We start from the raw sequence: 16,327 nt of genomic DNA on the forward strand, positions 1-16,327 counted from the left end.
GTGTAGATTTTTTTCAACTTTATCTTGTGCAGCCCAAGAACTTGTGTATTTATCCAAGCTTCAATATATTCCCAGCATCTCTGCTACCCCTTGAAATCCTTCACCTCCCTTGTACTGATGTTGCAGTCTCCTAAGTGATCTGTTGTAACAAAATCCTTCACTCAGAACTGCAATTGTTTTTTTGTAGTTTTATTCCCCAAGAACCACAGCATTTCTACTGTCATACAATAGATAAATCACACCAATATTGTTTATTATATGCTGAACCTACAATGAAGATATGCCTGATCAGACACAATAATTTGGGCAATCCATAGCTGGATTTGTCCCCACCCTTAGGTTTGGATTGCAAGTTGTGTTCAGAAGTTGATGGTGGCTTTTTTTCAGTTTTGTTTGTAGAGGTTCAGTTAGACTTGATGGAGAGCCATAGATTATTCTATACATAACACCTATTAAGTGACAACAATGTCCACACTCGAAGTAAATATCTAAAGACAAATTCCATACTCATTATGAGAAGTGGTCCACTCAAAAAATAAAAAAAAAAAAAGACAGGTGCATACACTGTCGCTCCAAATCTCAATACAGCACAATCCCTTTCAAGTGACATGCACATTACCACTGGCATTACACAGAAAAATAGCTTTAAGAACAAACTTTCAGATGCATTTTTGAAGCCCAAATACTGGTCTTCAAATAAAAGACTTTTCAGAAATAAATGCCTTGTATAACTCTTTCCTGTGTTAAATTCTCTACAAAAAATGCAGGATTTGGATTCTTCAGTTTATGTTATTCTCTGGTTTATAATATATCCTCTATAGATAAGAAGTGTGAATGGAAAAGCTTACCTCCCTGACTTTTTCAATAGCAGTGCTGAAAATATAAATGATAACAAGCCACTCTTGCACACTTGGTCTTGGTTCCATCTTCACCAACACAGTGTAAGTGAAGAGCATGAGAAACACCATGTAGGCCATCTGCAAAACACACAGTATATAACCCATAGGCACAAAAATCTCCAGCAAATTTCTGCAAACATATTAACAGGTGATTAGCCTGACTATATATAATCAAAGTACAGGGGCACGGTCAGAATTTTGAGCCCAAAAACTTCCCTCCAGTTCTCCAAATATTTTTTGTAGGAATATCCTTAAATATCATCTGGAAATTGGTGCTTTAGTACTGAATAAATGGGAAGATGAACTATTGCAATGCAAGCTCACCTAGACTCCAAATCCATGTATAAGACAGGCTATTATATCTGCCATCATTACTTGAACGTAAAGGTAGTGCTACGCTTTTATCCTAACCTTCTGCTGGAGGAAGTAAGCGCTCTCAAAGCTATATGAAACCCTGCTGGTTAATCAGTGCCTCCCAAAACACAGGAAGAACAATATCAGGTGTAAAGCATATATTTTTAAGATACCAGAACGCATTAGAAATGTATCTGAGATAATAGATTAATGACCTATAAAGCAGTTAGCCACACCCTGCTAAAGAAGTAATAGTTTATATACAGGGCGGGCTGATCCAACAGGCAGCCTGATCTTAAACACCTTAAGCTACACTGACACAGTGTCAGTTACTAAAATTGAATTAATAAATGCATATTTCTCTATAACAAATGATCTCCCATAGATTAATATTCACTAATTCTGAAACAGTTCCTAAAGAAAGTGACATGAATATCTCTAAGGTATTTAAGGCCAGCTTCAAATCTCTCTCTCTACACCTGCAATTAAACACTTTAAAAAGCTGTGCTTGGGGTTTTCTTTAGTTCCTTATTGTGGTTTTTTGTTTGGTTTTTTAACACAGCTGCATTATTTTAGCTGTAAAACTTTCTACTTAATTGTGAGAGAAATATTCAACCGTCTTCCCATCCACCCCCACCATTAACTGGCTGTAAATCCATGCAGGCTGCAAAGTAAAAGCAACATCAAGTGGTATTTGGAAAATCAAAAGAGGATTTTGGCAATCCAGGTTCTAGCATGATGACCAACCGTGTGAAACCAGAACTTGACAATTGGTGCGTTGTAGAATTCATAGATTTTTCGAGTTCCAGGAAGGTTTCCTTGTCCATTGTCTGCTTGGCTTTCATCAGACTTTTGAGCAACCTTCTCCACATCATAATCCTTCTTTAAAAGAAAAGAGCATTTTTAAAAGTAAGAAACCATGGGTTATGATTGCAAAGGTTATGTTACCTTAGAGGGAAGATAGGCAGAGATGTTTGGGCTTTTTTCTGGATATACAAACCATTAATGTAGCTTGATTTTGACTGTTTACAACCATGGAAACTGCAAACACTTTTCCACTACAAATAGGGATTTAAGGTTTGCTTTACATGGCATCTCTGCCAGGCTCAAATGATGCAGAAGTAGACACACCTTGTTTTTCAACAAGAAGGGCGGAGGCTAGACCTCTGGAAGGGCTATGATGTAATTCAAAAAACAAAATGTCACGGAGACACTAAGAGTGAAGGGTGGCCATGAAGAGGGGGAGAGGCTGTGGCTGAAATGCAGGGCAGAGGCTGCTGGTCAGGAAGACTGGGACCAAGGAGTGAATTGGAGAGGACGAGACCCGGACTGCCTCAGTTCTGCTGTCTTCCTGCTTTGGTCAGCTCGACTGGGCAACCTGAATGGAGTTTTACAGTTGTGGTTTTGTATATGATACGAAACCATTCTCAGATTATTTGGTATACAAGATTACATAGGTGTTTATCTGCAGCTTGAGTAGACTTTGTGCCCTAAAATACCTGTGTGACTGACAGGTAATTATACTGTTCTCATAATTTTGTGAGGTTGGGAAGGATTTTCTCATTATGACTGGAACAGAAATAACACCCAGGACAGATGAAGTGCCTTTTCGAGGGTCACTTCAGTTCGTATCCAAACCAGGGATCAAACCCCTGCTTCTTGAGAGTTCAGCCCCAACACTTCCAACTGATCACCTTTTCCTAACTCCTCAGGATCATACTGCGGTAAACAGACAGACCCCAACACACAAATGACTGATCATCAGACACTAACCAGAGACAAGGCATCTTTAGAGCTGGTTGGGCTCTGATCCCCATGATACCATGTGAACTGGTGGAAGTCTTGAGACTGAGGTACATGAGACATTTCTGCCTTGCTTTTAAACTCCAGCATCAAGATGGTGGGAGGCAGAAGAATACTCATAATGACCTAAAAGAAAGACATGAACTAAATTCAGCAGTAATAACACAGACCTGAGGCCATAGTCAGGTATGCACGGTGACAGCACAAACCCACTACAATTCCACTGGCCTTGGAGGGAGCCACTGGTGCAGGGGATCTCTGTATCACCCTCCTGCAGCCTCCAAATAAATGTGTTGCTCTTGACTATTTTGTGGCTTTTGAGAGTGTCGTGGTATCTGGTGATACTTTAAATACTGCACCCCATGTCTGGAGAGCACCCCTCCCATCAGCAGCTCTGCTGGAGAACCAGCAATGCAGGGCAGAGAGAGCAGGTGGGGAGGGACTGAAGAGTGCTGAGAGAATGGGAACAGCAAAAAACAAAACAAAACAAAACCCTCACAAAGTGCATTCCCCTAAGGTCACCCCACAACTGCTTTTGCAAAGAAGTAAAATAGAAGCAAGTGCTGTCTTTCCTCCCTGCCTTTCTTTTCTGTCCCACATGCGCACACTTCAATCCATGCCTAAGTACTTCTGTTTGAGGCTGCATTAGACACGTTCATAACCACAAAGACATGTACAAAGCATGTAAAAAGCATCTAAATTCTCAGAAAATGCTAGAGTGATGTTGCCTTAAACCAGGAGTTCTTCCGCATCTTCAGGCGTCCCATCCACATATCGGTCAGCAACATCTGTGTGCACGTATGGGATATGAAAGGCCGCAGCCCCACAGACACTGCTAGTTTTAAGCAAGTCGAGTTGCTCCAGTTTTTCAGTTCATAGGTCAGCAACTTCATGGCCATCTGCTCATTTTGTTTGAATGCCTTCTCCAGGACATCTAAGGCAAGCTGTCCAAATTCCCTAAAGCAGAAAAGAATTAACAGTTAACACAACAGTGATCAGTCAAACTCAGAATCACTGCTGCAAAGAGGTCGGTTTGAAAACTCCACTATCAAAAGTTCAGCTAACAATCTCAGTAAGTATGCCTTCTCTCATTTTTCCCATTGCTTTATCAATATATCTAGTGAATAATAATTTGGGGAGCAAATCTAACTATTTTGTCCTAATCACAAGATTTAGAGTCATCTAGATTTTTAATTTTTTATTTTTTTGGTTCTTAATCTCACTCAGCAATCAAAATGGACCCTATGAAGTTGTATGTATATCCTTCAACAACAGATTCATTGCCACTGTGGGCAAGTATAGCAGGCAGCTGCAAAAGTGTCTTCTTTTACACTGGCTCTTAAGCATCTCCACAGGGAAGATCCCTCAAGGAAGATACACCTTCCTTTAAATTAAGGTGAGGAACCGCATGCAAAACAAGACTGCACATCCTATTGTACACTAAACCTGAAGCATGATGTCTACAAATTAAAACTACCAGAAAACACTAACATGAAACTACAAACATGAAGAAAATTCTTGGTTGACTTCATTTTTTTATTCACTTGGTTATCTCAGCATGCAGTTTTTCTTTAGGTCTTACACAGAGCAGGATTTAAGCACTGATTTTCGTTTGCACATTACCACATGTTACAGATTTGAAAAGCCCAATACATACATGCCATATGGCTTTTTAACAAGTTGAACTGGAAGAGAAGCTGTAAGGGAAATTTCAGTCTTCCACTTGACCAATTCACAGCAAGCCACACATTACTCACCTATATTTTAATTTTCAAATATGCAACTAGATAACATGCTAATAGATTTCCTTTAACTCTTGATCAGACTGCATTCCCATACATAGCTCCATTACATAATAGGAAAAGTGGGAAGCTGATAGTATTTATTTTACACTCCATTGTACCACTAACCGCACAAACTCTTAGTGGATCAGGAAAATATCTAACCACTCTAAGCACTGCAGAGCATTATTAACTGAAGGGAAGGGAGAACGCATACTTTGAGTACTTCTTGAGTTCTTCTGAAGTGTCATCCACCATGTTGCTCTGTTTAGCTTCACGGGCCATTGCCCTGTAGAGTTTACAAGCCACAACAGCTTTGACCATGGCTTCCTCTCCAAGCTGCCAGAAGAACATTGCCATTTTCTGCCTTTTCATTAATACTGCCCAAACCAGAAGGTCGTTATAGGGGTAGATAAAGCCAGATGACTCATAGTTCTCTGCAAAGTTTATATCCTCTTTTGATTTCTTCTTACACTTATGGAAAGCAGTGGATCTTTCCTACAAATTTGTTTTTCAAATAAAGAAAATCTCAATGAATGGTTGAGGTTCAGATTCATATAAATAAAACTGCATGCAACTTCAATTGCAACTAGTAAACTATTTTATTGTAATATACATTTAAGTCATAAACCACAGCTAGGACCACATTCAGATTACCAGTGCTAAGAAACTGGTAACATTATTGGAGAAAACACTCCTTGCTCTGTACCTATGCCATTTATAGCCTCGTTTTCCACAGTGATATCCAAGATCCTACTTTCATTCCCTTCTTGTACTTGCATCATGACAAAAGAAAAAGCAATCAGTAGACTGAAACATAGACCATGCACTCGTGGTACTTAACAAAATATGATTTTTCTGTCTGCCACAAAGGTAATGCAAACTCGCTCTACATTCATGTCTGGATACTTTTCCATTAAAGGCAATTTCTCACTGGTGTAAGTGAGGTTGTCCCAGGGCTACAATGGTTTCATCTTGGCTCAGCCTAATACCAATAAATCCATTTAAACTCATTCTACTTTATGTTTTGTCTGCCAAATTTACATATGTGACAATCTTTGCTGTGTTATCATTGTTTCTTTGAAAGAAAATACTCTGTCATCATTTTCTAGATATCAGAACTGTATCTTTTCTTCACAGACTTACCGTAGTTACTTTAATAAGCAATCATGAGAAAACAGAGAATTTGTACTGTTGCTTCCAAATAAGAAGAGCTTTCACCCACACTTGATGTTCAGAAATTTCACGATATTACAATTCAGTGAACAAAAGACCTTAGCAACACATGAATGGAAGTTAAAAAGTATCACAGGAGGAGTCTGAGATTGATTTCAACATTAAAATTGCAACACCTGTACTTCCTGAACAATAAGCAGTAAAATGTTGCTTCCACTGGAATTCAAATAGAATTATGTTAACTAAAGCCTGACCAACATATGTCTAAAATCCCTCAATAAAATTAGCAGCCAAATATGTCCTAAGCAAAGCCTAGAATAAACAATTACATTACCTTGTATTTGTAAGGCTGTGCTGTTCTGAAGAACTGAGAATGCAAAGTACTTTCAGCAGATCCCATTCTGCTACCTGTCTGATTACTCTGATGAAGGGAGTGAGACAGACTCTGCGAAAATCTGGAGAGCACTCTCTAGATCCAAAGGCATGCCATAAAACACAAGGAGAGAAATGCAAATTAGAGATGAAGTTTTCCTGTATTTATCTCTGATTGCAATGGTGTGTTTAGAAACTGTTGTTACTCAAGAATAGTGCATCAGAAATCACTAGAACTACCACTGGAGCTTGTACCATCAAGGGAAAAATAGCCTGTTTCACATCTAACTTAATACATACATACATATATATATATAGATATTTAATTTTTTTTTTTTTTCTGAATTTCCCAATTCAAAATATCGATTTCCCCAATAGCATCCAACAATTACAACAACAGGGCTTGCACCAGATTGGAATCACCCAACCTGGAAGCTCTTGCAAGTGTCACCCTTATAAAAAGTGACATAAACACATTAGAAGACAGAAGTTCTCAGAACTTTTTGCTGACCATTTCCTCCAAAGTATGGCATGTCTAGCATCCCTTGGCATTTTATTCAGTGTTGACTGAGAGAGAAGAATGTTACCAGCTGAATCACCAACCGTCTTCCCTGAAGTTCCTAGTTACATGATTATGTGGTTTCTCTCATTTCTGTTAAGGTCATATTTCACAAGGATACAGAGAAAAGTGTTACAACATATCAAACATCTCTTTTTAAGCATTGTATTAAGCCAGAGACTCCCAGAAAGCTCTGCCTATGTGTTTCTATTCACTCCAAGAAATTATTTCTTCCCATTTTCCCTGACCACTCTGAAGTACTTCTACTAGTCATGAAAGTAGTATGTTGGGATGAGAGGTTTTTGTTGTTTGTATTTTAACATATGGAAGTAATTTAATCAAAATCTAGTTCTACTCCAAAAACAAGGGAGAATTCTGATGTGGTAAATCTGCTCTTTCTGTGATGCTGAGAATGATATTCAGCTAATTTACTGAGGAAATTTAGGCTGTTTTCAGGCTACTCATTTTGGAAAGTCAATGAGGAAAATCAAAGTGCCAGTATGTTTGCACACTGTTTTTCTGAGGCAGTTTGTTTGCTTGTAGAGGTGATGCTACTGATATGCAGACATGGCACAATGCTACGCCATACAGTGAAACATCTTACGCATCTAGAAGGTGCAGAACGGCACACATGTCCAAGCACAACCCTCTGCCTGAACAAAGCCACTGCACCACAGGTGCAGCCTGGTACATGCAGCATGAGACTTCCCCTGTGATGACCAGTGCATCACGGAACAAGCTCTGCCAGGCAAACATATCTCACTGGCCTGGGCTGGAGGACACACCACTCGCACTGAGCTCCTTCTAAAAGGTTAAGACATTTGCTCAAAACCTGTGTCAGGGATCTCCATGTTGCTCTTTCACTATGTCATGCTGACATGCTCTAAGTCTCGTTCAATGCCTGTTGAATTCAGTATTTTTGTGAGGCAGTTCAAGTTGCAAGAGTAGAAACAGGCAAATGCTTTGCAAAAGGGAAAATGGTGGTTGGTAGAGCCTTGTTGGATGCATGACAAAGAACACAACACTGCTACTGAGCACAAAGGTAAACTCACTGAACAAATAGTTAATTTAACAATCACCAGTGTTCTTGGGGGGCAGGAAGTAGTTTGAGGAGGGATGTCTGTTTTATTTGCAATCTCTCCACAGTTGGCAAAGAGGTTCATAAAGCAGGCAAGCATGGCCTACATTTAAGTGATGTTCTTCAGACAAACCTCAATGACAACCTGAGCTACTTTCAGGTATCACGTTTGGCTTTTCTTGGTGACCAGTGGTAGCCATTTCTCAGAAGTTACCTTGTGTTTTCTGTAGAGATCATTGTAGAGAATTCGGAAATGCTTCCTTGTGTAGCTGCTCCGATAAGCTCCACCAAGGAGGTACTCTATCACCAGCCCAATATCAATCAGTGATATCTTGTAATCCAAGGACAGGGTATTCTGAAACACCAAATGTCACAAGCATTTCATGATGCTATAATATGCAACATTCAACATGTCACAGCTCTACCACTATGAGGGGAGTCTGGAAGAAGCTGGAGCTAGAAGTTCCTGCATCTGTCAAGGAAGTGCACACATTCATTAGGCATATGGAATTCTCCTAGGAGGGAGAACACAGGCACATCCACATTTTCAGCCTGAAAAGTGTGATGTCTACAGTTCACTGCACCCACAACACATAGGGACATATATTGCAAAGTTCACAAGACCATCTGCACTCAACAGTGATGGAAATGGTTCTTCAGGTCAGTCACCAACAGCCAGAGAGATTGATAAAAGTCATCTTCTCATAACAAGAGAAAACTAGCAGGGTTTGATTTGCTCATTAAGTCAATTCATTAATTAAAAATGAAGTGGATGAAGCATATTGTAGAGTAATGTTGTACTTAATGTTGTAGAGTAATTCTTGGAGACTGGTAATCTCTTGTAGAGGTTCAAGACTCTCAAGACAACTAGGACAGCAGCTGCATGGGCATTAGCTGTAGCTTTGGAGTCTCTCACAACATCTCTTTAAAGGACTGTTGCCTGTTCTGGGGAACAGAAGGCACCAATATGCTGAGCACTCTGAGGCAAAAGTGTATCTCACTGGAAAGAGCTTGCCACCACTGCCATTGAGAGTTAGGCAAGTATTTCTGACTACCTGTACTTGTAGATAATATTCTGCACTAAGAAGCACTTTTTATACTATCAGGGAAGACTGCCATGTATCTCCATTCAAATGCAGCACCAGTAAAGCTGGTCACACTAATGGAGAAAATACTGTGAAATCCATGGTCACATCACCCTGGTGGTTGTCCTAGCTACTGAGGTACCATATTCAATAAGAGTGCAACTGCTCAACCCATTCACAGAGCACTTATGCATTCTTATAAAAGTACAGGAGAAAAAGGCTTTTCAGTGTTTAGATCTGTTTGCCTGTCTCAAGTGACTTTAGCTTACCTAAGAGTGCAGAAGTTTTGAGATTGCGCACCCATCTTCTACCTAAATTCCCCTATTCCATTTAAGTGCCAAATACTTCCCCTTAGATCACACCCCAAGTTTTTCCAGAGTGTCCTCAGATGTTACCAGGCCATGGGTTTTAGGAGACGAGTCATATCAAGGAGAAAATCGCTTCAGTATCAGTAAGAAAGACAGAGTTTTCAGCCTGGAAATGTTCAATGTATTTTCAACACTGCGATTTTCAATATCTGTCACATAAATTAGATCTCAAAGATTTACATCAGTATGGGAAAACACAGAAAGTAGCTTGTTATTGGAGATCAGATTACCCTACACCTATCTACAGAACCATAAATGGGATTGACATGAAAGTCACCCACAATAAGAAAATAATACTAGAAGTCCCAATACTTGAGACCACAGAACTCTGCAAACAGTCAGACTTACCATTATATTTTACCTTAGCATTTATACCCTGGAAAGAATTAGCCAATTGATCTAGTTTTGGATCTAGGCATCTCCTGCAGTGGAGAATAGCTGCAGAAAGAACAGCTCATCCCTTCCTGGCTAAGCAGTGCTGTGAGGTACAATACATAACAGAAACAGAAAATAAATTGACTGTGTAGCTAAGTCACAAGGCTGACAGACTGAACTACTAACAGAGCCAGTGCTCCTTGCAGTAGTCATCCACTGCCACCTTCTGTTCTCTCCAGCACATTATAATAATATATCTTGTCACAGTATCTTTTTGTTACTGCTCAACAAGGGGAGACTTTTTTAGCTTTGAGGGAAAAAAAAATAAAACCTTAAAGCACTAATTTGCTAATTCTTCTTTACCATCATTTCATAATGTCGCTTCAGTAACTTGAGACCGTCTGATCTAGATGAACTCCTTGGCTTTGAAATTAAGGTACAGGACCTTTGGGAGCATCCAGTAGTAGTGTGCTAGTTAATTGCCTAAGGGGATCAGTGGGATGAAGATAAAACCGTTTAGTAGATATAGGAGCACAGTAATGAACCTGTCACTTCTATTCGCAAAATTCTTCTCTATTACCTAATAGTAGCATGCCAGTGGACACTGAAGTTGTAAGCTACCATCTTTGCTCTCCAGCCTTTCCTGTGTCTGTTACCTGTTTCACATCTTGAACTAGGTGATGCAAAAGTAGATTTGATGGTCCTTGCTTCTGTGGTGTGGAAAGAAAAGAGAGTAAACAAACACATCACTCTGTATTAGGAAATCAATATAGTAAAAGAAAACAGCTAAAGGATCTTCAGCATAAGCTACACTCAAACTCTCCCCATAAACCTGTTCAAAAACACTTCAACACCAGTCTGCAACACCTCTACTATCTTAAATCTTGACATATTCTAGAAAGAAGTAGGTATCCCTTAGGTTAAACAACGTATCATTTTCAGGAAGATAAGCATGTATCACATACCACATTAAAATCAGAATGTATTTCTCATGAGCTTTGGGCAAGTATTCAGTCTGATTCATGTCAATTAGTTGAAAATAAAAAGCTTGGACACTATTCCAAAAATCAAAATGACAATAAAAAGTGATCAAAACTCATTAATTTTTAATTTTTTTTTTCAAAAATCTTTCATATAAATGTGACTTAATTAAACAAAACAGTATTCTTTCTTGGCATCCTTATCTAGAGCTCTACACTGGGATTTCAAATACTCACTGTATTGTAGAGTTCTTCCAAACGAGATATGGTAAGAAAACAGTGCATGTTCACTCCGTGCTCTATTAACAGCTTCACAAAATCCACACGATCCATCACTAAAGCATCCAGCATTGCCTGTTCCAAGGCACCAACCTCCAGAAGGACAGAGATGAAGCAAAAGCTTAGAAAATTATTATCTGCTTTTGGAAATAAATAAAACATGCCTGAACAGCTAGACATTCCTTTATCACAATGATTTGTCTTCATGTATATTTAAAGTGCACAGTACAAAAGAAAAACATGCTGGAGGAAGCATCTGTGTAAAAATTCCAACCCAGAGGGGAAGTAAAACTGAGTCTCCATAAACCAAATGTCTGTAGAGACTTTTACAAGTCTAACCTTACAACCAGACTTTGATAATACATTCCCTACTCTTTAATTCACTTCAGAAGCTAATGTATGATAATGCAGGGGGTGGAGGAAAGCCTTTCTTCTTCAACATATGACAAAAGCCATTTCAAGGTACTGTATTTCAAGATATATCTATAGAACTTGAAGTTCTTTAAAGTAGACTTCTTCTTAAATATGAGAGAGAATCTGCATTAGGATAATCTCTCTCAAAGACACCACGAAGCAGAGGTCTACCTACAACAGTGTCCAAAGTAGTGAAAGCACTCTACTCGTGGCACATGCACAGAGCTCAGCAGGATTTCTACATGCAAAACAGCAAAGGAGTTGGATATATGAGGTTCATATAAATCCATATAAAGAATTTTTACAGAACATGTATGCACAGAAAATGCAGTGGGGTGAGCAGAATGAGGGCTCTGGCTCACAAATTGGGCAGGTGCTAATGCTAACTTGGCATGTGAAGTTAGTCCTTTCCATGTACTTTTTTAAGTATGGCAGAAGCAATACTAGAAGATGAGCAATAAATATTACAGAATTGTCACATGTGAAAAGAAAACTTGTGTCCTATTCCTGAATTATTGGTGTTTCTTACAGAAATACCTCAAAGTGACCATTCGTGTATTAAATTTCCTCCAGTAGTCATTCCTTATGCTGGCAACATGTCCAAAGAGGTTTAGACAGCTGTCCACTAACTACTGGAATGACATTCTTTGTCGTAAAGTCCATTTGAGACTGAGCTGACATTCAAGTAGAAACATAGTTGCAGCACATACAATCTTTACCTTCTGAACTTTTAGGATCAAAATTCTAAAAAGAAATAGCAAAAAGCTGTGCATAATTGTGCATGTTCCCTTAAAACACTTAAACAGACAGAAAAATACTAAGACTGCATGGAAAATCACTTAAAAATTTCTCCTGAAATATCTAATTCAAAATTTGAATACACAACCACAATAATCTAATACAAATCGTAGCTCCTGGAAACTGCAGGTCTGGCAGACCCTAACAGCCAGAGGGGTATTCCTCTTTAATTAAGAAAACAACTAAGTCAAAAGCAAACTTTAAAACTCTGCTTGTGCATTTTCTTTTTTCTTCTTTATTTTAAATTCTTTACAATGCATGAAGGAAATATTGTTAACGTTTTCCTCCTCCTTAGTCAGAAGAAAAACTTTCAGGAATATATGCCATTCTATTTTTCACTTGAAGAAGCAACAAGAGATATAAAGCTTGTTTTTTACAAGCTCTTTACATCTTACTTGAAGAGGAGAACACAGTCATTATTTGACACAGACTTTTCATTCAAAATGTTGCTGAACAATTGCACTGAAATAGGTATGAACAGGCACATAGATCTTTTTCAAACATATCAGAAGCAGAGGAGCAGGAGTAAGGGAACTGCCAGTGAATCTGTCAGGCCAGAGGATGACCAAGCTATGAAAGAAGCATGCAAGGAGATAAGTCTATTGCAGAAATGGCAAATGAATTCATTGCCTCACTGCTCACTACAGAACATGTGAGAAAATGTCCTACATCAAAGCTTTTCTTTATGGCAGACAAATCTGAAGAACTGTGTCAAATTGAAGTGTCAGTAGAAAATATTACAGAAGTAATCCACAAAGTGGTAGCAAATTATCAGGACCAGGTGGTATTCACTTAAGAGTTACCAGGGAACTGAAGTACAGAAAAAATCAGCCTCCCTAACAGCAGAATGGAAGATGGTAGAAAATATGTGAATTGTTGAAAAAGTCAAAGGAGTGTACAACTTGTCAAAGTATGGCATGTCAATATAGTTAGAACTTTGTAAGGACAAATAAAATTAAGCTACAATAAGGAATAGCAATAATAGCAACATGGGTAAATCCAGTAGAGTAAGAGGAAGCAAGGAAGTTATTTTGTAGAATGAAATCAGAACTCTAACAGAATTTTGGCAGGGACAACAAGGATAAGGCTGTTTGATCAACACAGGATGTTTGCATCCCCACAAAGGCTTTTGATGATGGCTTTTTTGAAGGAATTCCAAACAAATCAAGCTGTCACAAGGAAAAAGGTCCTCCAATTGTTTAACAATTGAAAAAATTGTATGGAAAATGATTATTAATAGTGGTGGGAGACCAAGAAAATCCCACATATTGATTACCACTTTGACAACACCTGCTGATGATAAAAAAATAATCACCATCATAAAATTGATTGGGAAGAGGTACAGAAGAATCTCGTAATATGAACCAACCAACCAAAAAAGCAGGTGAAATTCAATATTGGTAAATGAGAAAAAATGTGCGTCTGGGAAAAACAACCCTACCTGCGCTTCAGTCTTGAAATTAACTCAGAAAAAATGTTAGTGGAGCATTAATGTAAGCTGGATATAAGTTGGAAACAAGTGAAAGAGGGATACAGACTATTAGGATTTATACTTAGATGAACACAGAATGTCTAAATATTAGTATTTCACAAAATATTTCAATGAAGAACACCATATCTTGAATATTTGGTACAGTGTATGTCTATACCAAAAGATGACTATATGACCTGAAAAAAAGCACACAGAAGAGTAGAAAATATTGTCAGAAATATGGAAAAAAATGAACAGATAATCACTTCAGGAAAGCCAGGAGTGAAGGGGAAGACTTCAATAGTTCTCTAAAACCTTCTGTGATAAAGCAGCAGTGACTAGGAAAATGTTATTTGTCATTTCCCATATACATAGAATCACAGAATCCTTTAGGTTGGAAAAGACCTTCAAGAGTTCAACCGTAAATCTAACACTGCCAAATCCCACTACACCATGTCCTTAAGCACCACACTTACACTTAAACACCTCCAGAGATGGTGACTCAACCACTTCCCTGGGCAGCCTGTTCAAAAGCTTGATAAATCTTTTGGTGAAGAAAATTTTCCTAATATCCAATCTAAATCTCCCCTTGTACAACTCGAGGCCACTTCCTCTTGTTCTGTCACTTGTTACTTGGGACAACAGACTGAAGTTCTTAAGGGTATTACGACAAATTTCTTCATGAGAGGAGTTGTCAGGCATTGGAACAGACTGCCCAGTCACCATCCCCGAGGGTATGTGAAAGACATGCAGAGTTGGCACTTACGGACGTGGTTCAGGAGTAGACTTGGCAGCGTTAGGTTCGTGGTTGGACTTGATGATTTTAAAAGTCTTTTCCAACCTAAATGGTTCTATGATTCTATTCTATTTTTACATCATTTATACTAATTCACCAGTCAAAGCAAGCTTCACCTGCCACACTTCTCGTGTAAACACAAAGGAATGATGCAGACCCGCAGGCCTTGACGACATGTATCTTCAACAATAAAAATGACAAAAGCATAATGCTTCACTCTTACTCCAATAGTATAGAATTTCAAGCAGTAAGACAGCTGCTTCCTTTAACAGCTTACACAGATGTGCTTATCAACAGTTCACAGCAGAGCTGTTGAAGGAAAAAAACCTAAATAAATACAAATAAAAAATGTACACACTATAAAACAATGAAAGAAGACGGGGGGAAAAACACATTTTCTTCATAGAGTCAAAACATAACAGTGTCTTGTAAAAAAAAAAAATTGTAAAGGTAAAAATATGCACACATCATTGTATATACACAAATCTTCCCCATAATCCATAAAAACAAAAGTCCATTGGACAAAAACACTGTTAATATTATGCACTCAAAACACTCAAAAGTTATCAGATAATTCATCACCATGGTACAATTATTCATTGCTCAATCATATACTATGTTTCACCAGAGTGCTTAGTCTTATTCAGTCCACAGAATGAACAATGCTCTCTCAGCAGGGAGCAATTCAACATGTTGTTCTAATTTCATTGTTCCAGGCTTGGCACATCCCTTATTATTCACACACTATTCAAATCCTGAAAAAGAAACCAGCAATTTCCTTCTTTGCCTTTCAGTGGGCATTTATTTTTACTAGGCTTTGTGCAAGAACATGACATGATTGTCTTCACTTCACAGCTAGTGAACTGAGCCCACAGAGGTAACAATAACACAGAAAATGCTTTAATTCAGGAGTGGCCAACTGTAAACATGTCAGGCATAGTCCTCCAAGTATTCAGCCTTATACACCACACGAAAATACAGACTGGTGATCAATAAGTTCAGCTCTCTTGTTCTATCAAACAACCAGCTATGTTTACACAAAACAAAACAAATATAAACAAAAAAAAACACCTCACTGTCGATTTTCCAAAATTTACATTGTAAAGAGGGAAAGAGGAAGGGCATTCAGGACTGGAAACATTAACCTTGTAATTTTTGGAAGGGAAAACTTAAAAACTACTTCTGGGATCATCAGATATATTTTCTTGAAGAAAATATTTACTTTCATTACAAATGGGAATAGCATGTGTTGAGGCACATAGAGTTTTATATATATCTTCTATAAAAATCATATTATCTACATAAAAATTCACTCAGGAAGGATTATACTTAAATACCAGATTACATCTGAAAGTTTAAAAAACACAATTTATAGGACTGACTAAATTGTTACTGTTAAGTTCTTTCACATGCATATAGTTAATGTAGGTCTAAATAGTGTCTTGCCTTGATGGCAGCTATTCCCAAGAAACAATACCTGAAATAATGCCATGGCGCCTTGTTACCACAGTTAATTCTACTTTTTTTTTTTTTTCCAGGTAACACCATAAAAGGACCATGATTTCTGTATTTCTGACTAGAGTTAGGAAAACAGAGGCAAGACTCCTTTGGACTTTACTTCTTTGGAGAAAAGCATGCTCTGATCTACAATGAGTATCATTGGCCATCAATGATTGTCAACCCAGTCTTGAGGAATACATGTCCAGAAGGGCCACTGAAACTATTTGGAAAAGCTAGCA

General features: G+C 38.3%; 1 protein-coding gene across 1 annotated transcript in view; it reads right to left on the bottom strand.

Moving 5' to 3' along the window:
- TRPM6 (transient receptor potential cation channel subfamily M member 6) overlaps positions 1-16,327 on the bottom strand; it is a 91,714-nt gene that overhangs the window by 40,489 nt on the left and 34,898 nt on the right. Inside the window, exons 12-20 of the mRNA XM_065046003.1 lie at positions 11,068-11,202; positions 10,507-10,560; positions 8,237-8,377; positions 6,348-6,482; positions 5,055-5,335; positions 3,785-4,013; positions 3,027-3,182; positions 2,001-2,135; positions 849-977 (exon numbers count right to left, since the gene is read on the bottom strand). Of these exons, the coding sequence (XP_064902075.1) occupies positions 849-977; positions 2,001-2,135; positions 3,027-3,182; positions 3,785-4,013; positions 5,055-5,335; positions 6,348-6,482; positions 8,237-8,377; positions 10,507-10,560; positions 11,068-11,202 (1,395 nt within the window). The remainder of the gene's footprint in view (positions 1-848; positions 978-2,000; positions 2,136-3,026; positions 3,183-3,784; positions 4,014-5,054; positions 5,336-6,347; positions 6,483-8,236; positions 8,378-10,506; positions 10,561-11,067; positions 11,203-16,327) is intronic.

Source organism: Columba livia, chromosome Z (assembly GCF_036013475.1).
Source record: "Columba livia isolate bColLiv1 breed racing homer chromosome Z, bColLiv1.pat.W.v2, whole genome shotgun sequence".
Classification (NCBI taxonomy): domain Eukaryota; kingdom Metazoa; phylum Chordata; class Aves; order Columbiformes; family Columbidae; genus Columba; species Columba livia.